Consider the following 25,161-nt stretch of genomic DNA (forward strand, 5'->3'; position numbering starts at 1 on the left):
ACGTCATCTTAATCATCTCTATAATGAAGAATTACCATTTGGAGATTATTAAAAGACATTTTGTAGGCCAACCCCCCTTTTGATTAATATTAGCTGCGCTCCTTGCGGCTAGTTCAATGACCGTGGTTAATTGCCTCCTCTTTGGGCCCCCACCACCAGAGAGAAGCTACTCCTTATGCTCTGTTTGCCAAACGGCCGACTTTTCTATTGGAAATTGAACAATTTTCCCAACATTTCAAATTGCCTCTTGGCCCGCGAACTCATTATGAGTGACAAACTGCCAGTGGCCAGGTTTGTTCAACTTCAACTATGGCTTGGGGTTCGGGTTTTGTCTTGGCTTGTCTTGTCTGTTACATTAACATTATTATGCCTGCATCTGCGGCACCAGTTTTTGGTGAGGAAAAACTTGTTTTACTCCAGCAGCTTCCGTTTTTTCCACAAAGATCTATGAAAGATAGAAAGAGATGGAGTTAGATGTGGAGTATAAATGATTTGGCCAAATCCATGCAGGCCTTACTATTTAGTCGAAGCTCGTTGAAAGTGAATGTTGGTAACTGTAACGGATAAATGATAAAGGAACCATCAATTAGGGTGGATCTTACAACATGAATAAACTGAAACTAATGTTGATAGTGAGTGTAAAGCGAAACGAGATTGCCCGTCATCCTTCATAAATTTGTATGTTACGTACTTCCTTACATTTCCAGTTGATGCTGGGCATATGCAGCTCCTTGGCCGCCCCCATGCGCACAGAGAGAAGTCCTCGAAGTTTGCGGCATGATGATGTGCAACTATTGCATCCGCATATTATAACAATAGAACGATTGGAGCATCTCTTGAGGCAGGCAGGGGAGATCTTCGGTGCATCAGGAGCAGCAGGTGCCGGGGATTCGGATGCCATGGCAAGTGAGGTCAATGAGCAATGGCATGTCCTGCCCCAAGGGCAACAGCAACAACCACAGCAACGCTTGTTGCCTCCAACAGAGCAGCCATATAATTTCTATTTGCCTCTGTTTGAGCACATAGAACCAAAGTTGGATGCCAAGAGTCGGCGCATGGAAAAATTTGCTCCACCGCCTTTGCCCTCACAGCAACCAGATACGCACAATTACTATGCGGATAAGCCAAAGAAACAACCAAAGAAATTCAAAGCCGGAGCCAAGCATATAAATCTGAATCTCAAATGGTTGAATACCTACGAAAAGGCCATGGATGGCGTCGGTATGGCAGCTGGTCCACCCAAGGCCATGTATCTGGAGCAGGATGAACGAAATCGTATAAATTTCGATGATTCCTTTTTGCCGTGGACATGCAGGTGAAGCCAGTGCCCGACAATGATGATCTAAATGGTGCAGCTTACGAGGATGATCTAATGGCAGCTCCAGCTCAATTAGCCTACAATTACAACAACAAGTCTGGCAAGCAATTTACATAGAAAACAACTTATTTAATTTGTAAATGCAAAAACACAAAAAATATACATTGTATTAATCCCTGTCCAACATTGAGTAGTAGTCCCTGGTTGATTTATTCCGCTTCTGTTTTCTTACGCAACTCCTTGCAAAAGGATTCTGCACTATCTTCGGGCAATTCAGGAGCTGTACTTTTCAATTTGGCAGTTTCCTCGGCCTCTAGTTTGGCTACACCGGTGCGTACCACCCGTTCGATGTCGTCTAGCAGGCCAGAGGCACCAAAACGAAAGCGTGATGGACGTAACCAACGCATGCCCAGAGTTTCATTGACCAGAGTCATCCAGGCGATGGCATCCCTTACTGTGCGCACACCGCCGGCCGGCTTTAGTCCAACTATTTGACATGTACGACGCTTGAACTCCTGGATGGCAAAGATCATAACCAGCCCAACAGGTAGAGTGGCGTTAACTGCTTCTTTGCCAGTGGATGTCTTAATGAAATCCGCCCCAGCCAACATGCAAACCATTGCAGCTTTGTATACCTGCATGAGAAATGGTCAAATTAATATTTCTTCCTGTGATCCATTTAATTGGGTTTTACATTCTCCATGGTTCCAAGTTCTCCAATGGCCAGAATAGTCTTTAAGTGTGCTCTCTCCCCACAAGCGCTACGCATCAGAACCACCTCATTGTACAGTGCCTCCCAATCGCCCACTAAAGCCAATTGACGATTAATTACAATATCAATTTCAGTGGCTCCGGCCAATATGGCATGGCTAATCTCTTGCAGACGCGTCTGCAAACCGTATTGTCCTGTAGGAAATCCTGTGGCCACAGCAGCAATGGCCACTTTATCGAGCATATCATATTGCTGAAGAGCTCCGTAGGCATCTTTCACCCGGGCTGGATACACGCACACAGCAGCCGTATGCATATCGGAGAGAAGGGCACGTTCAAAAAATTTGTCAAAGAATTGCGGTTCAAACGGATAACAAGCACGTAGACACAATCGGCGTACATTGGCAGCCGTATCATCACCAGCCAATGTCGTTAAATCCGTCAACATTAGAGCTCTCAATGCCCAGGCGATCTCATTGACCCCACTCACATGGCAACGCTGTGAGATGCTCAAGGCAATTTCCTCAACTTGACGCAATGATATATTCACCGTTAGAACGGTGGGATCTGTGGGCGATTCGGCATTTTAAATTACTTCCATTCATATTTTTCAATAATATTTACCAAATGGCAGTGTTTTGTTGACTTCCAATACTTTAACTTCCATTTTGCGACGGATAACACGATTGCGATCTTCACAATTTAAAACAAAAACAAAAAAACTGACAATGTGATCTGATCCGACCACTTCTTATCAGTTGGCCACAGCTGATCGCGTAGGATTGCCAACAGATTGAAAAAAAAAATGTTTACTGTAAAATTTATTTTTTTTCTACACATTCAAATATTGAGCAATTAATCAAAGCAAAATATTTAGATATTTTGTTATTTAAATTCTAGTTGGTATTTAAAAGAATAGAAGACTTTTTAAAACATTAAATAAAGGTTAGTTTTATTCACGAATTGAATACTTTTTAATAACAATTTCATTGAAAATAATGTCTGTTTCAAGACAACCAATTATTAATTCTATTACAGAAAAGAACGAAAAAAATATTTATTATTTAATAGTTCATTAAATTCAGTCTTTTTAAAAACAATGTTCTATTGTACTTTTTTTTATTTAAATATGAAGAAAAGTTAATTAAATAATATGCTAATCCGCTTAATTTAACTCCTAGCTAGTCCCTTGTGTAAAAATAAATATATGATATGTACATATGTAGGTAGAAAAATATACTAGGACCTTTTTTTACGAAATCTAAATTTTAAAATGGCGAAAGGACATCCCTCATCTATCTTTTGTGTTCATTAACTTTTGTCACTCAGCATATCCATCAGATTTCAAATCTTAATATTTTAAGTTCAAATAGTTTAAAGAAATTTTGTTGTATGGTCATTTTGAAATTGCGACTGCATAATGCTCGGATTTGCCCCAATGTGCAGTTTTGCGGCTCATAAATACATATGTATATCTGTGAGTGCTAGTGTGTGCTCTCTCTTACTCTCAAATGTTTCAATGTTTGGAAAAGGAAATGACCATAAAGTATCCCACTCGGATTTTAAGGGCATATGTACATACACAAACGGATATATGTATGTATGTACACTATTGATCAGCACTACTTGATATCTAATCGATTAATCGAGCCCTAGACATATGATGTTCGGATGAAGTTAGCCCGGCCTTTGGACGTATCTTTCAGTTCGGTTTTGATGCTCGGAGCGTGCGGTTGTGTCTTTAATCATGGATCGGCCTAAAAATCTGGAATCTAACTTAAATAAAGTAAATGGACTCTACATCAATATTAATGAGGAGCGTAGTACATATACAGCACATTACAACGAGCTGCGCAACTTACTTTATTCCACAATTAAAGAAAAGAATCAAATATTAAAAAAATTGCTGAAAGGACACAAATTGGAAGGTATACTTAGAATTAGTATATGCATCTACATACATACATACATACATACATATGGAGGTGTGTGTAAGGTAGATAAGAAAATGCAGCCATGTAAAGAATATTCTTGAAGGTTTAGACGTCTTATTTTTTCTTGTTAGTTTTTTGCAATTGCTTACAGTGAATGCTCTCTAATGCGGACAGCTCCGTTAAGCGGACACAATTTTTTTAAGTTTTAACCATCAAATTAGTTTTTAAAAAGCGAAAATCGTTAGCAAATTATTATTAAAGTTACGTTACACTTTAAATTTTGATAACTTTGAGCCTAGCTGAAATTTTGCACCTAGGCTTGTATATACTGCAGGCGTTGTATATCTCGGATTCAGTCGGATCGGACCACTATATCATATAGCTCCCATACAAACCCCAAAGTCACGAACACTGACTTTTCTCAATAACTTCGTTATTTTCTATGTTATTATCGTGAAACTTAATATTAGAGAGTTTATTACGCTTATAAACGACTGTGCCAAATTTGATCAAGATCGTGTGACTATATCATATAGCTCCCATAGGAACGATCGGTGGAAAGCAGTGACTTTTGTAAATAACTTCGTTACTTTTAACGCGATTGCTTTCAAATTAAATATTTCTTAATTTAATATATCTGTTAATGACTGCGCCAAATTTGATCAAGATCAGGTGACTATATCATGTAGCTCCCATAGGAACGATCGGTGGAAAACAGTGACTATAATCAATATCTTCGTTATTTCCTACGTAGGCCATTCTTTCGCAAACATAAGCCTTTTTAGATAAAACGTTCTTCCACATTGATGGCTAATAGGTAATGAAAGAGTTACCAAAAAAGTTGCAAGGGTATACAAACTTTGACGCGGTCGAAGTTAGCCCCAGCCCTCTGGTTGATATTTTTAACCAGTAACTTTATATCTAATTTAATATTAAGCAAGAAATTTTTTAATTTTTTAAAGATTTCAATGTGTTTTTTTTTTTTTTTTTTTTTTTTGAAAATATTACGGGAAGTTTCTGTTTCTAACCTTCAAGAGTTTCAATTGAAAATTATGGCGTCCGTTTAAGGGGGCTTTCACTATAGTCAGATGTAGATGCGTATCTATGGGAGTGTGCTTGTATGGTTTGTAGGAAATCAAGCTTACGTGGCTTGTTTGTTGGCTATTTGTTTAGAAGTTTCAGTAAACCAAAATCAATCCTCAATTTTGTATAACTTTGTTTACATTTTACTTTTGCCGAATAAGTAATCTCAATTAATTGTGTTTGACAAAAACATTTAAGTGGCCCACACATACATACATATGTATGTATGAAAGTTTTTAAATGTTTAAGTTTATGGAACTAATATTTAATAATAGGAAAATATATAGTTCAGCTGTCTAACTGAGATCTGTCTTGAAGGGAAATGAATATTTTTATGGTAGGTATACCATGTAGCGATACGGAAAAATAATTTTTAAATCGCCACATGCAGAAGAAGGCGTTCTCGGTCCTTAAATGGATATATATCGATAGTCGAGTTGATCTAGCCAAATCTTGATCTAGCCAAATTAATCTCGTATCGAATCTATGAATAAACAAAATGAAGTTTCTTTGAATTTTCGCAATGCCTTCACAATTTAAAACGGTTTTTCATTTCGAAATTTTTAATAACTTTCTTTCGAAAGTTTGTTACACAATATTTGTTATTAATATCGATTGGTCCATTCAAATTTCATTAGAATTCAATAACAAAATGGCAAAATTATATAAATATGTAATCTTTTTTTTTTTTGCTGCATGGTATACAGAAGCCGTTTTTACTAATTATTTACTTCTTTTCTTATCGCACTATTAAATAAACTTGAATTCCCGGAATTTAACGACTAATAAAATGGCAATAAAATAATTTTTTTTGTTTTTTTGTGGCGCCCACGTAGGATCTTACGGTGACAATCTAAAAGTGGCAACTCCCGATGAATTTGATTTGGTTATCAATTTGGCATTTCCGGAGAATGACTACATCATTGTAAAAGCCGATCCTCAAAGACCAGGTAGACATTATAAACCAACACAAACATTTTCCATCAATAAATTAAAATCCATTAATTAGGCAACGTCACATTGGATATGACCCAGGTGATGGAACGCATCAGAAATCAAGAGCACAATAGGGAATTATACGAACAACTTCAGAAGATTGTCAATGCCAAGAATATGCTTTTGGAAAATAAGTTGCAAAGCTGGTTACAGGGTCTATTTACGATGACCCTGAATGGCCTGAATAACCAACTTGATGTGAATGGACATATATCTCAATTGGTCTACAAACGTTCAGGACCAGCACATACCATCTATATAAAAGAACCTCAAGTATATTCTGTCGATTTTGTACCCTCGATTAGGTTGTCGGCAAAGCAGATTGTCTTGGGACCGAAACAAAGAGAATATTTTGGTAAAACTGAATACTGGAATGCCATACCGAAACCTTTAAAGGGTCTACAGGGCGATAATATATCATATAGAGCATCATATTTTGATGCCGAACACGATTTGCTGAACGATAAAGGTAATCTTAAGAATGGCATAAGATTTATGAAAAAATTCCGGGATACCAAACAAAATATGGGTAACTTGAAAAGTTATTACATCAAAACCCTATTTCTTTGGCAAGCGATTGAACGAGAACCAGGCTACTGGCATAAACAACTCAATGAAATTCTAATTGATGTAAGTTATCCCATTACTTTTTTTCTTTATCTTATGAAACATTCCTAATGATGCCTAATTGCAGATGTTTAATAAGCTGGCCGATTGCTTGAAAACGGATAAAAGAAATGGTAAACTCTTATTCTTTTGGGATCCCAAATTGGATATGTTTGCTGATTTTACAGAAAGTCAACGTAAGGACATGTTCAACTGTGCTGTAGGCTGTGGTGCATATTTTCTGAAGATGGCTAGTGGTAACATGAACGACAATAATATTGAGAATGTCCTATCTTCATTCTGTAAAGCCCAAGAGCGCGGTTCAAATGGAAAATTGGAGGATAAGACCGATTCAAAACGGACGGAAAAACGAGCACAAACCAATGGAACTAATACAACGTCTTTAGCGCCTTCTACGTCTAAAGGACAAAAAAGTCAGATTAAGGGCAAGACTAATCAGCCAGAGGCAGCAGTATATCCTACTGAAGCTGAAATCAAGACTAACACAGGAGCAAAGCCGAAAAATCCAGAAACTGTATCAGAACCAAAGGTAAAGCCCACTCCTTCAGCGCCTTCTAAACCTGCTGGGCAAAACGATCAAACTAAGACTAAGACAAATCAGCCGGCGGTTGCCAAAACTGACACGGGAGCGAAACCAAAAAAGCCGGAAACTGTATCAGAACCAAAGGTAAAGCCGACTCCCTCAGCGCCTTCTAAACCTGCTGGGCAAAAAGATCAAACTAAGACTAAGACAAATCAGCCGGCGGTTGCCAAAACTGACACGGGAGCGAAGCCAAAAAACTCTGCAAATGTTAAAGAACCGAAAGCAAATCCTCCTTCTGCTAAGCCTGCCGAGAAAAATTGCGAATCTAAGAGCAAGGCTAAACAACAAGCGGCACCAGTGACTAAGCCAGTGCAAGCTGTGACAAAAACTGAGAGAGAAACGAAGTCAAAAACTTTACCTCAACCATCCGAATCCGTAAGCGAACAAAAGAATGCCCAAAATAGTCAGACTAAGGCCAAGACTAATCAGCCAGCAAAAGATGAGAAACAGAGTAATGAATCCTCTTGCAAACTGTCTTAATATGAAAGAACAATTTAAAGTGAGTTAAATTTTTTTTTTATTTTATTAACAGCAAAATGAAAATAGGTTCGTTGTACTTAATCCTACAAAAAATTTATGTTGTAGATGATCGTTTAGTGATGTCATCTCGTCATTTAAGTCGCTTACAAGCCGCCACCAGAGCGATCGACACTGATCTTTTGCTTAAGATTTGCCGCCTCATGTTTCTGCTCCTCCAGCTCGGCCATGCGAGCAAATCGGGAATAAGCCACATCGCCCGTCTTAATGGCAGACATCATCTGCAGAAGAGAAGATATTTATTATATGTTTATAGATATTTTATGATATGCATGTTTTAGTTTGTGTGCCATTTTAATAAACTTTTATATATGTATGTAGGTGTATGTCCTTACCTGAAGATATTCATCGAGTTCCACCTGGCCATTCATATTCGTATCGATCTCTTTAAGTATCTCGTGCAATTGCTCACCAGAGACATCGGCATCACCGAAACTCTTCAGTGCGCGACGAATATCATTGATGGACACGTAGCCCTTCTTGTCCTTGTCAATGATTTGGAAGCGTTTAATGTATGTCTGAATTTCCTCTTTTGAAAGTTTAATGGGTATTCTTTCCTTGGAGGTGCGGTTGACAGTATGTCCCATTTCGTTGGCCAAAAACTCAGTGGCATGTTTGATTTGACGCTCCTTCTCATCCTTGGACCACTTCAACTCCTCGCCCATAATATCAACAATAACTGGCAAAGCCTCGGATGCTGCCTGGACATTGAGGAAAGCAAGACGTAAACGACGAGCAATCATGTCGACAGCTGTGCAGGCATATTCCCTAACGCCGTAACGGATCTCAGCATCAATGTAGGGGAATTCGGGATGGATACGATTGCCAATGATGGGCCAACGTTTGCCGGTAAGGGAAGCCATCTTGGACACGGCGAAAGCACGATCGCCATACGATTTGGCCAAGTGCTGGGCAACCTCACACTCGAGACCAAAGTCCTGGACGAGACGAATATACATGGTTGGTGTCCAACCTTGTCCGCCTTCAATTTTCAAATAAGCGGTGACAGCTTCAGCACGTTCGGGCTTCAGATTGCACGCTATCGAAATACGAAACGGTCATCAATAGAGTCTAGAGGTCAGAGGATTTATCGCTTACCCTTAATAGCCGCATCGATGGTATGCTCTGCCATGGCTCTGTAGGTGGTCCATTTACCGCCAGCAATGGTAATGAGATTTGAGGGACTCACATGGACAATGTGATTACGGGCCAGAGACTGGGTATCATCCTTGTTGGGATCCGACACCAATGGGCGGATGCCGCTCCAGGCGGACAACACATCACCGCGACGCACTTCCACATCGGCATTAAGATAATTCTTGATTTCACTCAAAATGAACTGAATTTCATCTTCGGTGGGTGTGGGAGTGTGGGTAATATCGCAGGGTAAGTCGGTTGTACCCGCAATCGTTTGACGTTGCCAGGGCAGGAAGAAAATGACACGACCGTCAGAAGTGGATGGATCTAGCAGACCCATCTGATCGGGACTATAGTAGCCGGGTAAAACAATATGCACACCCGAGCTGGGACAGCAGATGCTCTTTACCGTGGGATTATCCATTTTGCGAATCGAATCGGTAAATGGACCGGCGGCATTAACAATACACTTGGCCTTCACGGTGAATTCCTTGCCAGAAATATGATCCTTTACCTTGGCGCCACAGAGAACTTGTTTGCCCGAACCATCGTCCTTTTTGAGCAACTCCTTGACCTCCACATGATTGCAGACAGTGGCACCATGGCGAGCAGCTGTCAATGCCACCGCCAGACACATGCGCGCATCATCCTGCTGTCCATCATAGTAGACAATAGCACCGCACAATTTATCCTTCTTCAACATAGGAAACAGCTCGAGAGCATCCTTCTTAGATAGATAATATGAGCTCTTCACATTGCGATCACCAGCCACCAGATCGTAGGCCTTAATGCCCACCCAGTAGTAGGGCACTTGCCACCACCTTAGAGATTAGAGAAAGCATCAATTAGCACTAGTAACCATATTATTTTAACCAAAAAGTATTTACGTATATACGGGCAACATAATGGGCAATGGATGGGTCAAATGAGGCGCCGACTCTAGCATAGTGGCACGCTCGGCCAAAGCTTCTTTAACCATACGATACTGCTCCAAGTCTAGCTGTGAAAGGACAATAATTAGCCATCTAACTAGGGAGTGGACCGTCTAAGGGCGGGTAGTGGGTGTAAATCAATATAGTGAACACTTACGCCGAGTATAGCCTTTTGCAGATAACGCACACCACCATGGATAAGCTTAGTGGAACGCGAAGATGTACCACTGGCAAAGTCATCCAACTCCACCAGGGCAGTCTTTAAACCTAATCGAAAGGAACAATAAATTAACATTTGTACGCTTTAATTTTATAAACGCCATCCTCACCTCTTGTGACAGAATCTAAGGCACAGCCAGCTCCAGTGGCACCGCCACCAATGATCAGGACATCAAATTCCTCACCACTTTGCAGAGATTTGATCTGCTCCTCACGTAGGGGTAGAGTACGCTTACGTTTTGGTGGACGTTGAGTGGCATTGCTGACCTGAAGAAGGAAAGATTTGTATGAGAAATGCTACTAAGTGGGGAAGGTGTCATCTGACTAAAAAGCACTTACCACATGGGGGAGTTCCAGCGATCAATGGACCAGGAGGCCAGCACTGAGCCCACACAGGCACTCGCGGCTGTTACACCGAACTTAAACATACGTGATGACATCTTCTTTCTTAGATCTTTTTTATCCTAGCTAATGTTCCCTGTATTTTGAATGCTGCCAAGGTTAGGACGAGAAAAAAAGAAACTATTTTTAAAAAAACATTCTACATAAAAGTATGCAATGGTATATAACAGTGGACCCTCAGTTAAAGAACACCGCGGTTAAAAAGTTTACGACCATAAGGTAAATGGAAGTCCCGAATGTATGTATGTACATTATAAAGCTGTCCAGTGAGACCCTTTCACCCCACTATAAATAAAACGTTCCATTCCAAAATCTTTGTTTTATCCATTAAAGACATCTTTAAAACTTATTCAGGTTCTTGAAAATTTTTACAATTCTAAAGCGCGTGTGCTCTTTAAACGAGGTTTCACTGTATGTATGTATGTATATACAACAATTGGGCAATTAGTGTTTGATTAAGTTTCAAAATTTAATCGCGGGTGCTCTCTCTCTCTATATCTCCCACTCAATCACTCTCTTTTAGTTCTCTTGCCAAGAAAGCTTTTTGTTGGCAAAAAAGCTTTTATTGGCTGTTTCCATCGGCGCTGCTCTGCCGACGCATTGGAACGCGATGGGGTCGGTCATTCGGCTACATTCGTAGTTACGTTCCAATGAATAATGGTTTAAGTATGCCAAATCAATATTATTTAGACCAAGTTAATACTGGGAGCCTACAATTACTACTCCAGTGTCCATTTGATGCTCCGACAGTTGGGTGTGATGACAGGTGATGATTTGCCACTTTTGAAAATATATTTTTACCTTGAGTTCCAGTAAACGAAACCGACAAAAAAATTCCACCGACAATGGCCCGAGATTCTTTTAGTTTTTTCGCTTTCTGAACATATGTATCCACTAGGCGTATGTGCGAGTTTTGTCAATTTTGGCGAGCGTAACAACGAAATGATTACATCAGACTTTGAGTCACTTTTTGTGTATAGTTTTTTTTCCTTGGTTTTCGTGACCGTTGTGAGCTAGAGTAAATTAGTTATTAACTTTGGCTTACCGTAAATATGTAAGTTGATGCTGCTTCTGCTGACCGCCTGGAACTGAGCTGTATTAGAACTGGAAACCTCGTCGTCGACGTCGTCGTTCTCCGACCGTATGTTGATTCGAGTGGCTGTGCTCTGACCCGCTTGATAGTCGCCGTCGCTCTGCTTCGGCAATCCACAGTCACAGCTGGGCGGGTGTAATATGCATGTGCAGCTTTTTTTTGCTTGCTAAAACTTGCAACTTGCAAAGAACAGCTGATTCTATAGCAAGCGAACACCTTTAATCGAGAGAATCTACATACGTCTCCGCCGTGTACGACTGCGGCAAATTTGGTTTCTATCTATCAGCTAATTAAATAGCAGGCAGTCGCCAAAAAAAAAAAACAAAACTAAAACTAATTCACATACGAGACTAGACGATCTGAGACTCGTGCGCGTATTTGTAGCTATCGTTTGCGTCTGCTGATCGCGTATACGTCGTGTGTCCGTACGTTTTTACTTTGTAACTGGCAAGGCGTAGCGAGCCTAAAATGAAATTATTTCTCTTTCGCCCGCGCCATTATTCAATTATATCTAGACGGTTGGCAGAGATAGTGATAGATAGATACAACACCTGACCACACGGTAAGGGTTCGGTTAAATACGAAATTGTAATCAAATCAGAACTCTTTAATCGGAAATGGTTCTCCTTCTTAGAGGCCAATCAGGTTAAGTGCGGAAGCTAGTCCAGGGCAAAGTAAAAAATATTGATTTGAGGGCAGAGATTAGGCAAATACAAGACTGATGGTTTATGCTTCAAATGTATAACTAGATTTATCTTTAACAAATTTAAACCCTTAACCCTTAAATCACATTTCTATTCCAACGAAAAACATAAAAAATTCCTTTAACTTTAATCACTTAAGTTATTTTCCATTATTCCGGTTTTACTTTTTGGCTGTCTAGTGTGCGTCTCGTTTTTTTGGTTACTGATAAGAATAATTTCATGAAATGTTTTACGCATTTCACTGGACGGCAAAATACAAAAAACTTATGAATGATTCATTAGCGTCAATTAAGATCTATGAGAGAGAGTGTGTGTATGCAGAATTCGGTCAATGGGATCCAGCAGACTCTTGACATTGACGTCACAAGGCCAGACAAGAACAAAAACAAAAAGTCTAGCAGACAGTAAGCAGACCTTTGATGCACGTCACAGTCAGTCAGTCGGACCGTCGTCATGGGTTAGGTCAGTTCTTGGCGCGGAAAATTCCATGCTAATTTTAGAGATACAAAACAGATAAAGATATCTCTAGATAAGGCAGACCTACAAATAACCTTCGTTTTATAGCCAAAAATAAACTAATATTATAAAATTAAGGAACTGAAAAGAAAAGCCGGCTATCACGTTGATTGTAAATGATACAACAACATATAGTATGGCAGAAATTTTGTTGTTTTTCTACATTTTTGCTCCGTGCACGCAACAATGCCGTGAAAATAAACACCCACGCGGAAATATAATATACGAGTATATACTTGTATAGTATAGAATTATGCGGACGACTTCGAAATACTTGGCAAGCTCCTAGCGACAGACTGAATATGCTATCTCTCAGCCGATGTCCGACGATCAACGTCATTTGTGTTTTTATAGCACGTGAATCTTATCAAGAATTTGGTTTTAGTTCAACACTTAAAATCCATTTAACTCATTTGTCGCTTTGACTTTGACCAAAAACATTGTTATCTTATCAGAGGAAAGCCCGCCCTAGAGTGAAGGTGAGCAATGGAGCAAGATTTTGATGTGACCCCCAAAAATAGATGGATTGTGCTATTCTAATTTCACTTAGACATTCAGAATTATTATTAACTATCGAATACAATTTATGTAAATATATATAATAAGTAATTATATTAAAATCCATAATATGAAACGAAAATGGTATAGTGTGTAAAATACGCTACACACACACATTGAAAAGTGTAATTTAAATTTCGAATAAAACGTTAAACTAGAATAAAAGTAATAAATACAACTACAAAAGTCATCGGTATACTACTAATGGCTAAACAAACTAAACAAACAGGTTATAAGACGGCAGTTTGTTTGTGATTGGAGACTCACAAATTGGATGAGGAATCCGCTGCCGTTTCGGCCACATTGTCATGGCTACCGCCAATGAGGTTTTGATTGTTGCTGCTTCGTGTATCTCGTACTACCATCAATTGTCCAATAATGTCGAGCAGTTGCTCATCCGTAAAGCTGCACTGCAGCAAGAGTTGTTGTAAAAATGTGAAACGTTCGGCCTCCGTGCGGCTACTACTCTTTAGGATATCCACAACTTGGGATAGCAGATTAGTGCGGCAGTTATTATTGATTTTAGACTTGGCACAAATATAGTCCAATACCGAATTAGGATTGAGACGATCGCATACCACAGATGACAGATTCTCACGTACAGCATGATCGAGAAAATCCTTGGAATGGTTCTCCGAAAGTGTTTCCAATACAGTGGTTTTTAATTTGTCATTGCCACCCATTTGATTCGACAGAAACTTGGCCAATATATTGGCATTCTTCAGAGATGGATTTGTAGATTTGGCACAAAAGCGTTCGAGTATTGTTTCCAAAGAACATTTTTCCACTACCAGATTAAGGGCTGCATCTGGATCCATTATGGCCATATCTTGAATACATGTAGCATTGCCTTCAATCTCCCCTCCAGTTGTTCTCTTAGTATCTTCTTTGTTGCTTGTTGGATTCAAAGTATCATTCCATTTAAGAGTGGCAAACGCCTCATCTTCGATGGGTACTTCGTTTGTTTTTTCCATTGCTTTTTCTGTTGAGGCCAATCGGGCGGTTTGTTCATGGGCAAATCTTTCAATCTCTATTATGCTATCCAAGCGTCCACGACGTTTGAGTGCTTGCTTAGCCTCCGATGTTTGGGCAATTTTATCCATTAGTAGACAACGTTTGGTCTTGCTGCGCGTCTCTTCGGTATCCCGTAAGTACTCTTTGGTTACTGATACCGGTGGATCATGGAAGCTAACACGTTTCCTCTTCATCGCTGGCGATTCTATGGAGAAATCATCGATGCTCTCGCAACGCAATTTTCTTTTCAATATACTGGCCGATGGACTGGCTGTAGGGGATGGCAAGCGTTTTGAGAAAATCAAGAGATCTTTGGCCTGCAACGGTGTGGACGTATGTTCTGCACCGGGCAGCTCACTCAACTCACAGGTGGGTGTGGAAACCTGTTCGGAACGATCGATATTCCTAGCTGGAGTCACCTGATGAATACGTGTTGCATGCGAGTTGGCAGCTGTTAGCTGGTTATACGGTGAAGCCGTATCTAATTTCTTGTTACGTATCATATTAATCAATTGTGCCCCACGACCTGTTAGATGACCCGTTGGCTTGGGTCGCAATGTGGGGCTGGTCAAGTTGCTGGTCTGCTTGCGATCTGGTGGCGAGCTCTGTAATAAAGGTAATTATTTAGAAAAAATTCATAAAATTAAGATTTTTATTAACTTTACCAAGTTGCAGAGACGAGTGCTTGACTTTTTGGGCGACAACTCTTGATTGGTGGACACTGGAGTAGCTGTGGGTGTGGGATCACTATTAGTCTCGGGCATTATTTGAGTAGGTGGCACCAATGATGCAGTTTCCATGGACACAATGGTTGAGGGTGTTTCTGCAATAGGTTTTGCTACCTGCTGCAGCGACACTTGTGTTGGTGGTGAGGATGTGGCAGCTGCTGCTGTTGCCGATGTCGTTGCCACCCCTAAATCGGGAAAGAGATCTTCACTTTGCATGAAAATATTAGCCGGTTTATTAGGGTCTGGTAAGGTCTTGGTAACCTTTGGTGATGCCGAAACAGCTTTGCTAGTAACTGTAAAAATGTGCATAAGAAGGAGATTTAAAGAGACAGCAAAGATATTTATCTTACCTATTGTAGCACCTGTTGTTTGTGTTTGGTTTTTAGGTGATTTAACCGTTTCAGGTTTCTCGGTTAAGGCTTCCTTTTGGGCAGCACGTTTTCTTGTCTGCCGCATTGGTGTTGTCTCCTCGGTGGATTTACCGGATTCATCTTCGAGTAGATTACGAGGCTTACGGAAATTATACTTTTCCACGGGTTTACTGGGCGTTCCCAGATCTTCAACTGGTGTGTCTGGAATAACCACCACATCCGGCTGTTCATCATCTTTCCCTGCTATGGCTATTTCGCCTTGTTTACTCTTAGATATCACCACTTTTTGGGTGTCCAGGGTTTAATCGAATTGTCTTGCGACTGGCTCATATCATTGTATAGAGCTGGAATATCCGATTTTTCAGCCATACGCTCTTTTTGTCTCTCAGTTAGCTTCTCGGGATTCAGACTCCAAACTGAGGGTATGATCACAAAGAGTTCTTCACCTTTGAACAATGACTTTAACTGATTGGCCATTGATTTCATTGGCAGTTTGCGGAATTTCTCTTGAATAGCACGTTTCCATTCATCCAAAAAACTGCCCTCACACTTATGCTTGGACCATGATTGAATGGCTAAAGTTAGAATGGGCTTTAGAGCATCGAACACGACCATAAGTTCATTCTGACGGAGATCCAAGATCATGTTACGTAAAGTATTCAGGCAAGCTTCAAGAACTTGCTGAGTAGGATTCTCAAAGACTATTTGGAGTAGGCCAAAGACATCTTTGTAGAGAGGAGTATCCTTGCATATGCCCAATTTCAAAACAGCCGTTACATAGGCATCAAAGAACTCTGGGAATTGTTGTTCTTCTTTGCTGCTTTTGAGGAAATCCATTAAAGCATTCTTAAGATCACCTAGAAATACTTTACGTTCAGATGCATTCTGTCCAGCATTGAGCAATTGTCGCCATTGTTCACAGAAGGCGCTATCGAAGGCATTATGGACTCTTCGACCGGCAAATCCAGCGCATGTCTTCAGAGGCCATAGAAGCCAAGAGTCCAATAATGTGGCATTGTGACTCACACGATATTCCAGAGCATTGTCCCTGAGATATGTGGCCAGGGAAGAGGAGACCTGACGCCATATAATCAGCTTAATGGAAAAACTTTCATAATCCTCCTCGTCATTGGTCTGCATCAAAAGTTCGGCAAAGGAGCAAATTAGACGGAAATCTTGCTGATTGTTGGCCTCCAAATGCTCTGATGAGAACATCAAACTGATGCAGCGCTGTAAGATAGCCGAAGGGACTTCCTCTTTACTTTTAATGCACAGTTTCATTAAAGCTTCAAATATATCTAGGCCATCGCTGCCTTCTGCACGTTTTAGGGAAAGGCTCTCATTGGCTATGGTGTTAAAGAACAAACGAACAACTCTTCCTTTTGCTTTCGCTAAATCAAAGCACATGGATACAATAAAAGCGGGCAATCCCAGCTTGAACATGGCCAAAGTAAGATTACGCATTAGCAGCTGCAGCAGTAGCTGCTCTGTCTCCGATGAATCATTGTCGGACAGAAGAGTAAAGCCTGACACACTCGCAGTTAGTAGAGAGTTCCAATTTTCCCGCATCACATCCACACTCATTAAAGGTGAGGGTTGGCTCAATGATTCCAAACGCAATTCTCTCAATATACGTTGCAGGGGCTCACTGGGTTCCATATTTGTCAGGGCCACCAGACAGGGAAGAGCCAATTCCCGTGCTGTCTGATAGTTATGGATCAATCCCGTTGCTGCGGCTCTGGAACCACCGCCAAAAACAAAAGTCAAAAAATACTCCACGGCATTATCAAAGGATTTGACCAAATCCCGGTCAAGACAGGTTAATAAATACCACCAGACGCGCAATTTGATCCCACTCACATGGGGTGAACGTGACTGAGATGTTTTTAAAGGTATGAGCAGGAGACGCATACGCTTGGCCGAAGACAACTCATTGTAGGCGGCGAAAATTTTGATTAGGACACGCCAGCATAGAAATGATTCGGAGCGTACATTATTGTCGGGGCTGCGAAAGCCCAGCTCCACAACGTTTAAAAATTTATTGATGTATGTGCATCCCCGCAATAGCTCATCATCCATAATTTGGACCATAAGTGACCAAATTTTGTGCCAGTTGGAGTTCTTGGCATCACGCATTTCTGCAATAAGTGGAACGAATTTCTGCACCAGATCCGTTCTGATCTGTGGCCAATTCTGAGAGGCATGTATAACACTTACATCAAGAGCCACCAATGCCTCTGCCACGGCAGATAAGGCGGAATTTTGTATCTTTTGGTCTGCATCAAACATTAGAGGCAGAATGTCCTTTAACCAAAACTCCACCAGCTCGTCGTCTGTAAATGAGGTGGCCAAAAGGCCTGAGGTCTTGCAGCTGGTGGCCAGCAAGTCCATCATCTAGAACAACATTAAACTTAGGTTGGATTGACTCGTCTTTGTTGTTGCTGCACTTGGCTTAAAACACTTACATTGCAGTAATTCTGTCTACGCCCTGCGGTGATGACCTCTTTAGCTGATAACTGCACTGCGTAATAAGCAGCACCCGCCTCTGCATCATAGTCAATGTCCATGGCGCTGTTAGGTTGTTTTAACGTATATTTGATTAAATTTATTTGCGTACAATTCTGTATTTCTTGCAATTAAAAAAAATTATGCCCAAAAAAGCGCGCGAACTACAGCTAGTTAGTGATGGCCTGCCAGCTAGACGATTAATCGATATGATGCGTTATCGATAAAACTCGTTTGTTAACCGTTTAATCGAAGTTCTAAGGCCTGAGTGGAAGTTCTAAGGCCTGAGTCGAACCAAAGTGCAACAACGTCAAATAGATGAGTCAAACAAATTTGACAACGTCGAACATCAAAGGGTATTAGCCGTTAAATTTCAATATTATTCTGAATAAAAAATTAATTTCCGAAGTAAAAGACTGTGCTAATGTTCTTTTTTTTTTTCTTATTTACTTTATTCTTAATTTTATTGTATTTAAATGTACTTAATTTGTATATTTAATTTGATTAAATACAGTGACTATTTTTTTCTTTGCACATTTAAGGGAAAACATTGCGAAATCGTTTTTTTTTTTTTTTTGTATTATAAATTTTTTGTTGGTTCTTTAGACAATTAATATCTAATTGTAAGAAAAATATTTACAATTTACTAAATTGTGGAATTGTGTGTACGTTGCGTTGTCTGGGGTAAAGCACGCTTTATGGCAAAATCATAAGAAACAGCACAACGGAAATGTGAATAGAATATATGTATGTGTATATAGCATAAGATTAGACCAAAAATGTATGGGGTGGGCGGGGGGTATTGGAAGGTCTCTTAAAATAAGATTTTTGTGCTCGCATTTTCAGCTATCCCACAACAACCCAAAAACTTAGTGCTTGGGATCCTTATTATAATCCACATAGACGCGCACCACCTCACCGGAGTATTTACGCTGTGAGGGCATGAAATAGAAATCGGGTGTATCAGCTCCACCATTCTGACGTGGATCCTCGCGAGAGCGGTCTCGATGACGGCGTTCCATACCATCATCTCTGTCCCTGCTCTGGCGTGCAGCCCGACGATCATGGGTATAATAACCTCCGCCCGATGGCTGCATATTGGAGGAGCTCTGCTGATAGTGATGATGTGGTTGTCTTGGCAGCGAGTAGGCACGCTCGGCGTATGAACTACGCGAGTAGGGGCCACCACTCGACGTGCCACCCACACTGCTCTCCTGTGTGCTGTGGCGTCCATTGGATCGACTATTGGTGCCACTGTTCTTGCCATGGTGGCCATTATTGGTGCTCTCATAGTACATTTGTGATTTGCTGGTGGGTGAATGGGACATGGGCAGTGTAGTCTGCTGGCTGCTGGTTGTTGAACGATTACGAGATTTCTCTTTGCCCGATGTGCTGGTCGTGGTGGTTGTCGTCATGTGTTTCTCCTCCGTCTCGCCATAGGGATCGAAGGCATAATTGGTATTCGAGGCAAACTCTTTCCAGGGTGAATTTGTTATCAGTTTCTCCTGCAAATGGTAAAGCGAAATTGTAATTATAAATTAGCAATTTTGTTGTGAGACCAGTCAGCTAGGCAATGTCTAAGGATATAACTAGAGTGTCCTACAACTGCATTGAAATTTGAGCCTTGAGCCTCTTGTGCTTTGCCTTGTCTATGCCAAATTCTTCTTATATTGAAGGGGGTAAAGGACTAGAAGGAAGTAGCAGGAGGGTGAAAAAAACCAGTCAAAGTTCCAGATAGATAGAAATTTTATTATGAAAATGATTACAGATTAGATAACGGCTGACTGGTCTCTTTAAAATACAAGGATTATTTTTAGGATTTGGATGCATACAAATTATGAGAATGCAGAGAGAGAGAGAGAGATAAAGAGAGAGCGAATATAAGAATGTTTAATGAGGTCAATTTGTCCTTTAAAGTAAAACTTGCAGCCAAACAAAGATCTTTATATTATAAAATGAAAAGTAATTTCTTTGAATGCCTATTGCATACTTCATGGGGCAAATAAACTCATTTTACATCCTCATCATTCACTTTTTGAGATAGAGATAGAAAGATAGATATAGAGTTGATGGGTTAGCAAGACACAAACAAAAACAAACACAGGTTAATACGCACAACATCAATATCAATATATAGAAGGATTTTCAAATTACCAATATAAGTTCTAGAATTTAGACAAGCGCGGCTCAACACACACACATATACATACACACATATTTCCACAATTAATGTAGACAGTTTTTGGTTTTGTATTTGTTTTTTTGGGCTAACTATTTAAGGATTTGATCTTTAAGGCAGTTGAATTTAGTTTTGGTACGGGCAGTGAATTCTATGATTTTTGTTTGTTTTCTTTATAGGTCGCTAGAGGGTTGATAGTAACGTTGATGGTCTCGTTGTTGTTGTTGATAAAGGCGCCATTCTTCGGGTATTACGTAAACCAGCTTCAAAATAATAATATAATTAATGCATTGTCACTTAAGGCTAAAGGAGCTACCAAGAATGGAGTGAAACTCTCTCGAAATTCTTCCATGGATGCTTACCTTGTTACTCTTACTCTTTCGAGATGTCTTGCAAATGGTGCATATGGCCTGAATTACAGCTACAAGGACCAAAATTCCTATCACACCAAGGACAATATACAAACGTGTCTCAGATAGATCGAAGAAAGATAATATCGTATCCTTGGTACTTGGTTCTTCGGCGGTCTTGTCTATAATAACATTCGACTTGGTTATTAATTTGACGGCTTTTTTGATTGATTAATTCAAGGACTTACATTCCAGAGCCTCAAAGTCAAGGTATTGAGGATCCACTGTCAATGAACCCACTTTACCGGTGGCTATTTGATCCATCAAGGCTGCCTTGATCACTTGAGCATTCTTCTCCACAGCATTTTGGCTGGTCTTGTCGATATTGTTCGTGTCCAAGGCATGCATTTTTTCCACATCCGTCTTATCGAACATTGCCTGTACTTTGGCCACTACTGTGGTGCCTTGTCTGTGCGGAGAAAGAAGTCTCTTAAAACCGATTCCGAAAAGAAGTTCCAAGTGGTTCCACTTACTTTTCAAAGCCCAAAATATCAGTCTTGTAGTAACCAGGTATGGGATTAAGGATGCCATTGAATGAATCGGAAATAGTGGCTGCCAGATTATTAAACTCTACTGTACCCGGTTCGGGTGCTTCAAAAGATTCAGCCAGATTCATTAGCTTCAAGCCCACGGCATAGACTAAGCGACTGGGAGCTGGTGTACTAGTGCCCACAAAGACGGATTCCATTTCTAAAAGATTCAAATATTTCAAGTATTTTCAATGCTTCGAAGATGTTAGAGATCTAAAATCGAACCTTTGCCACAGGACTTAATGCAAACGCGTTGCGGTGAAATCGGAGGCACTTGCTCGTGTTTGCGGATCTTCTTGTTGACCACATTGAAGGCACCACCCAACACGGGGAAGAACAGATAAAGACAATGATCATCAGTAAAGGATAAATCCTGTTCATCATTGCTAACTCTCTTGCGGTTAAACTCTAAAATCGTGACACCCTTGTCAATTCGTCCTGAAGCATTGTAGATATCCTGACGATCATCCAATTTGGGTGGTGCATAGCCAAGTACCCATGTGTCCATAAGGAAGGGTCTGCCACTACGTCCGTCTACCCAACCAATAATGGCATCTGTTTGCGACATCCGCTGATCCTCACTGAAACCAATGCCCGTCCAGGTTTGGGTGTTGGTCGTTTCGATATGCCAGCGCATTTCATCACCTCGTCCTGCTGTTTCCCACGATGCGTAGTATTCACAATTGTGCTCCTGGGGTGAACAATTTGATGGATACTTCCAGTGACCATAGCAATCATTGTCCAAGACATTTGTACTCAAGTCATTGCGATCCGCGCTGGTGCTTGGTTTATCTTTCTCTGCACAGGATTGAATAGATATAATTTAGAAAACGATTATGCAAAGGACCATTAGATATGACTAACTTACCAAAGAAATTGATTTGCGTAACACCACGTTGCATTTGATGTCCATGATACTTCAGTTCATCCGGCTGATAGAACTCCTTTACGGATGATGACTGAGTTTCCAGACCAGAGGGCGGAACATGTACATAACTGCCCGGCTCCTGGCCCTTGGCCCAGATCACATGGGTCAAGGCATCGTCCAGAGTATGATCGGTGGGTTCGTTGGCTACGAGTTTCTTGCGGAAAATAATGGTGGTCATGCCGTTCTCTTCGAAACCAGTGCCCAAAGCCAAATCAGATTTGCCACCATAGAATTCATCCTTTCTAGGCGTGGAACGATCTCGTGTATAGTAATCTCCCACACGACTGGCCATGCCTCGTGCTGTACCAATGACAATATCCGTACAATCCATGGGATTAAAGTCGTGACGTGGGGTATACGGATTGAGCTTGAGTTTACGTTCTAAATGTGCGAGATAAAGTTTTACTTAAGATACAGAATTGAGCTAATACCATGATTTTACTTAACTACAGTGTACGTTTTGTGCTTTTTGTGTGATAGGATTGATTAATGGTGAATTGCGGTGAATTTGTAAGAGAATTTTTACCTGGTGTTTCAAGATTGGCGGATTTCTTGACAGAGATTTCCGGCTCTGGTTCTGGAGCACTAGTTTTAGGTTCGCTTTTCGGCTCTAATGTTAATAATTTTTAAGAAGTTTCGAAATAGAAGAGTTTGAAAGTGCTTAGGGGGAAAAAGAGCAAGCGGACATCTTACCTGGTGAATTCTTAACAGAGGCTTCCGGCTCCGGTTCTGGAGCACTACTTTCTGGTTCACTTTTTGGTTCTATCGTTAGTAATAGGTGAAGAAATATTGGAGGTGCTTAGTGTAAGTTTTTACGGAAAAGGAAAAGGAGTGAAGCGTTTTTTACCTGGCGATGTCTTAACAGAGGATTCGGGTTCGGGTTCCGGTGCCGTAGCTTCTGGTTCACTTTTTGGTTCTTTTATAATTGATTTTGCAAAATAGAAGGGATTGGTGACTGGTTAAAGCAGGAAAATGGGAAAAGTGCAAAGAAAAAGTTACCTGGTGATGAAAGATTGGCGGATTTTTTAACAGAGCTTTCCGGTTCGGGTTCTGGGGAAGTAGCTTCCGGTTCGCTTTTTGGTTCTAATGTTAGTTAAGCCGTTTTAAAATAGAACAGAATGGAGGTGCTTAGTACAAATATCTACAAAGGAATAAGTGGGGGAAAAGGACTTAAGATATTTTACCTGGCGATGTTGTAGCAGAGGCTTCGGGTTCCGGTTCTGGGGCAGCACTTTCAGGTTCACTTTTTGGTTCTAATTTGCGATTAATTTTGAAAGATTGGAGGTGCTTAGCATACATACATATCTACAAAGGCAATTTTGGATAAAAAGAGCAAAGGATATTTTACCTGGTGATGTTTTAACAGCGCTTTCCGGTTCCGGTTCAGGAGCAGCGGCCTCTGGTTCACTTTTTGGTTCTAATGTTAGTAATTTGCAATTAATTTGAAAGGAGAAAAGATTGGAGGTGCTTAATGTTAAGTGGGGCAAATAGATTGTATTCAAAATGATAAAGGTTCTGACATTTTCTAAAGGCTTGTGTGTCTTGCTACGGTGCACAGATCTGTGGATATTTTGTCGTTGCTTACCTTGAGCTTGACGACGACTCCTTCCAGGTTTGCTACTAACGCGATAGGAGACACTGGTGGCCACCGATTGAACACCATCGATGAGGTGATCATCATGATTGGCCACGCGTTTGGTCTTGGCGCTGGGCTCTGAGCTTGGTTCGGAGGTTGGTTCTGCGGATGGTTCTGAGGTTGGCTCTGATGTTGGCTCTGCAGTTGGTTCACTCTTAGTTTTTGGCTCTGAACTTGGCTCTGAAGTGGGCTCACTCTTTGTTTTCGGCTCTGAACTTGGCTCAGAGCTTGGTTCTGAAGTTGGCTCTGCAGTTGGTTCACTTTTTGTGTTCGGCTCTGAGCTTGGTTCTGAGCTTGGCTCTGAAGTAGGCTCACTCTTTGATTCGGGCTCTGATTTTGGTTCAGAGCTTGGTTCTGAAGTGGGTTCACTTTTTGTTTTGGGCTCTGAACTTGGCTCAGAACTTGGTTCTGAGGTGGGCTCTGATTTTGGTTCCGCGCTTGGCTCTGATTTCGGCTCTGAGCTAGGCTCACTCTTTGCTTGCGGCTCTGAGCTGGGTTCACTCTTCGTTTCTGGCTCTGATTTTGGCTCTGAACTAGGTTCACTCTTCGTTTCTGGCTCTGATTTTGGCTCTGAGCTAGGCTCACTCTTCGATTCCGGTTCCGAACTTGGCTCAGGAGCTGATCCTGTTTCGAGTGTTGTTGTCAAATCTCCAATATCACGAACAAGTGGGAAATTCTTGCATTCAGGTGTCAATCCTCGTGGACGCCAACCGAGGCCAACCCAAGAACTACCATTAACCTTCAACACCACCTCAATCTCCTTCTCTTCCTCCAACAGTCGCCAGTACATATGATAATCCTTGGAAAGTTCCTTCTTGGCATATGAGGTCAAGTCGAGACTCGTGCTCTTGTAGGGTGAACGCTTCTGGCAGCCCAATCCATACCAGCCATAATTACAATAGCATTGGCGGCGTGGCAATGAAGTACCAGCCAAATCAATACATTTACCCTGGACACCGCAATCAGCATTACTGGTGCACTCATCTTTGTATTGGCACTGTGGTCCATAGTAATTCTTGTCGCACTTGCAACGGGAGGGGAAGTATTTGCCATTGCCCGAGCAGGTCTCCTTGAAGTCCTTCCGTTGCTTGATATCAACATCGGCACACGACCAAAAGCGATAACTATTGGACCACTCATCAGCCTGGCGTAATAAACGCAAAGTGCAATTGAAGCACTCGAAGTCCTTTGGCAGATTAACCTGATACGACTGGGCGCTGAATTAGAAAAGAAGAAACATCATGTAAGGAACTGAAAAGAGGAATTCTATTCAGAACTTACGTGACATCGGTGCTCACAAATTCCGAGTTGTTGACATGAGGCGTCAAATCAAGAACAGGCCGATCAAGTGCATCCAATAATTGTAAACGAAAACCGCCCTAGAAGATTTGAAAGAACGAAAAAAAATAAACAATCTCCATTATATGTTCCAAGCAAAACAATGACTGAGAACTTGTGTCTTGTGATTCCATCGTCTGCATTTTAACAAATTATGTGAACTTCTAATGCA

General features: G+C 40.9%; 6 protein-coding genes across 10 annotated transcripts in view; 2 read left to right on the plus strand and 4 right to left on the minus strand.

The window, feature by feature from the left end:
• The first annotated feature begins 605 nt into the window (after positions 1-605).
• LOC137578061 (uncharacterized) lies at positions 606-1,502 on the plus strand. Its single transcript, XM_068291705.1, is given in 3 exon segments — positions 606-632; positions 708-1,293; positions 1,296-1,502. Coding segments are annotated over 3 exon segments (753 nt in total). The 3' UTR covers positions 1,436-1,502.
• Positions 1,427-2,865, minus strand: Dera (deoxyribose-phosphate aldolase). The gene is made up of 3 exons (XM_068289697.1): positions 2,654-2,865; positions 2,013-2,596; positions 1,427-1,953 (listed from the first exon to the last, which is right to left on the minus strand). The coding sequence occupies exons 1-3, from the start codon at positions 2,694-2,696 to the stop codon at positions 1,528-1,530; spliced, it is 1,053 nt and encodes a 350-aa protein (XP_068145798.1). The 5' UTR covers positions 2,697-2,865; the 3' UTR covers positions 1,427-1,527.
• Positions 2,866-3,733: 868 nt separating this feature from the next.
• cGlr1 (cGAS-like receptor 1) lies at positions 3,734-8,105 on the plus strand. The gene is made up of 5 exons (XM_068291886.1): positions 3,734-3,957; positions 5,883-5,996; positions 6,056-6,672; positions 6,737-7,751; positions 7,838-8,105. Exons 1-4 carry the CDS (start codon positions 3,777-3,779, stop codon positions 7,730-7,732), a joined length of 1,908 nt encoding a protein of 635 aa, XP_068147987.1. The 5' UTR covers positions 3,734-3,776; the 3' UTR covers positions 7,733-7,751; positions 7,838-8,105.
• Gpo1 (glycerophosphate oxidase 1) lies at positions 7,753-10,121 on the minus strand. The gene is made up of 5 exons (XM_068291887.1): positions 10,016-10,121; positions 9,814-9,926; positions 8,888-9,747; positions 8,125-8,828; positions 7,753-8,010 (listed from the first exon to the last, which is right to left on the minus strand). The coding sequence occupies exons 2-5, from the start codon at positions 9,903-9,905 to the stop codon at positions 7,876-7,878; spliced, it is 1,791 nt and encodes a 596-aa protein (XP_068147988.1). The 5' UTR covers positions 9,906-9,926; positions 10,016-10,121; the 3' UTR covers positions 7,753-7,875.
• A 3,197-nt stretch (positions 10,122-13,318) lies between these two features.
• On the minus strand, positions 13,319-18,144 carry Rif1 (Rap1 interacting factor 1). The gene is given in 5 exon segments (XM_068291885.1): positions 13,319-14,969; positions 15,030-15,385; positions 15,443-15,745; positions 15,748-17,857; positions 17,929-18,144. Coding segments are annotated over 5 exon segments (4,227 nt in total). The 5' UTR covers positions 18,031-18,144; the 3' UTR covers positions 13,319-13,613.
• Positions 18,145-18,526: 382 nt separating this feature from the next.
• nahoda overlaps positions 18,527-25,161 on the minus strand; it is a 32,478-nt gene continuing 25,843 nt past the window's right edge. Inside the window, exons 4-18 of one of the 5 annotated variants that reach the window (XR_011032319.1) lie at positions 24,933-25,030; positions 23,601-24,868; positions 23,364-23,432; positions 23,200-23,268; positions 23,015-23,098; positions 22,863-22,931; positions 22,709-22,777; positions 22,542-22,625; positions 21,956-22,396; positions 21,313-21,885; positions 21,031-21,247; positions 20,746-20,966; positions 20,510-20,679; positions 20,123-20,410; positions 19,336-19,473 (exon numbers count right to left, since the gene is read on the minus strand). Coding sequence is in view for 3 of the 5 variants with exons in the window: in XM_068290102.1 (XP_068146203.1) it covers positions 18,838-19,473; positions 20,510-20,679; positions 20,746-20,966; positions 21,031-21,247; positions 21,313-21,885; positions 21,956-22,396; positions 22,542-22,625; positions 22,709-22,777; positions 22,863-22,931; positions 23,015-23,098; positions 23,200-23,268; positions 23,364-23,432; positions 23,601-24,868; positions 24,933-25,030 (4,068 nt within the window). In the remaining 2 variants the exon portion in view is untranslated. Of the gene's footprint in view, positions 19,474-20,122; positions 20,411-20,509; positions 20,680-20,745; positions 20,967-21,030; positions 21,248-21,312; positions 21,886-21,955; positions 22,397-22,541; positions 22,626-22,708; positions 22,778-22,862; positions 22,932-23,014; positions 23,099-23,199; positions 23,269-23,363; positions 23,433-23,600; positions 24,869-24,932; positions 25,031-25,161 lie in introns of all 5 variants that reach the window. The other 4 variants (XM_068290102.1, XM_068290103.1, XR_011032320.1 and 1 more) reach the window with 4 other exon arrangements.

The sequence above is a fragment of the Drosophila tropicalis genome, unplaced genomic scaffold, assembly GCF_018151085.1.
Source record: "Drosophila tropicalis isolate 14030-0801.00 unplaced genomic scaffold, ASM1815108v1 contig_593, whole genome shotgun sequence".
NCBI classification, from domain to species: Eukaryota; Metazoa; Arthropoda; class Insecta; order Diptera; family Drosophilidae; genus Drosophila; species Drosophila tropicalis.

Excerpts from the sequence above, each read along its gene's own strand:
- Gpo1 (XM_068291887.1), bottom strand. The coding sequence starts at position 9,905 with ATGGTTAAAGAAGCTTTGGCCGAGCGTGCCACTATGCTAGAGTCGGCG. Across the intron at positions 9,748-9,813 it reads ATTATGTTGCCCGTATATAC|GTGGTGGCAAGTGCCCTACT; the intron begins GTAAATACTTTT and ends CTAATCTCTAAG. Across the intron at positions 8,829-8,887 it reads CATCGATGCGGCTATTAAGG|CGTGCAATCTGAAGCCCGAA; the intron begins GTAAGCGATAAA and ends GTATTTCGATAG.
- Dera (XM_068289697.1), bottom strand. The coding sequence starts at position 2,696 with ATGGAAGTTAAAGTATTGGAAGTCAACAAAACACTGCCATTTG. Across the intron at positions 2,597-2,653 it reads CAACAAAACACTGCCATTTG|ATCCCACCGTTCTAACGGTG; the intron begins GTAAATATTATT and ends AATCGCCCACAG. Across the intron at positions 1,954-2,012 it reads AACTTGGAACCATGGAGAAT|GTATACAAAGCTGCAATGGT; the intron begins GTAAAACCCAAT and ends TTTCTCATGCAG.
- cGlr1 (XM_068291886.1), top strand. The coding sequence starts at position 3,777 with ATGGATCGGCCTAAAAATCTGGAATCTAACTTAAATAAAGTAAATGGA. Across the intron at positions 3,958-5,882 it reads GAAAGGACACAAATTGGAAG|GATCTTACGGTGACAATCTA; the intron begins GTATACTTAGAA and ends GCGCCCACGTAG. Across the intron at positions 5,997-6,055 it reads AGCCGATCCTCAAAGACCAG|GCAACGTCACATTGGATATG; the intron begins GTAGACATTATA and ends TCCATTAATTAG.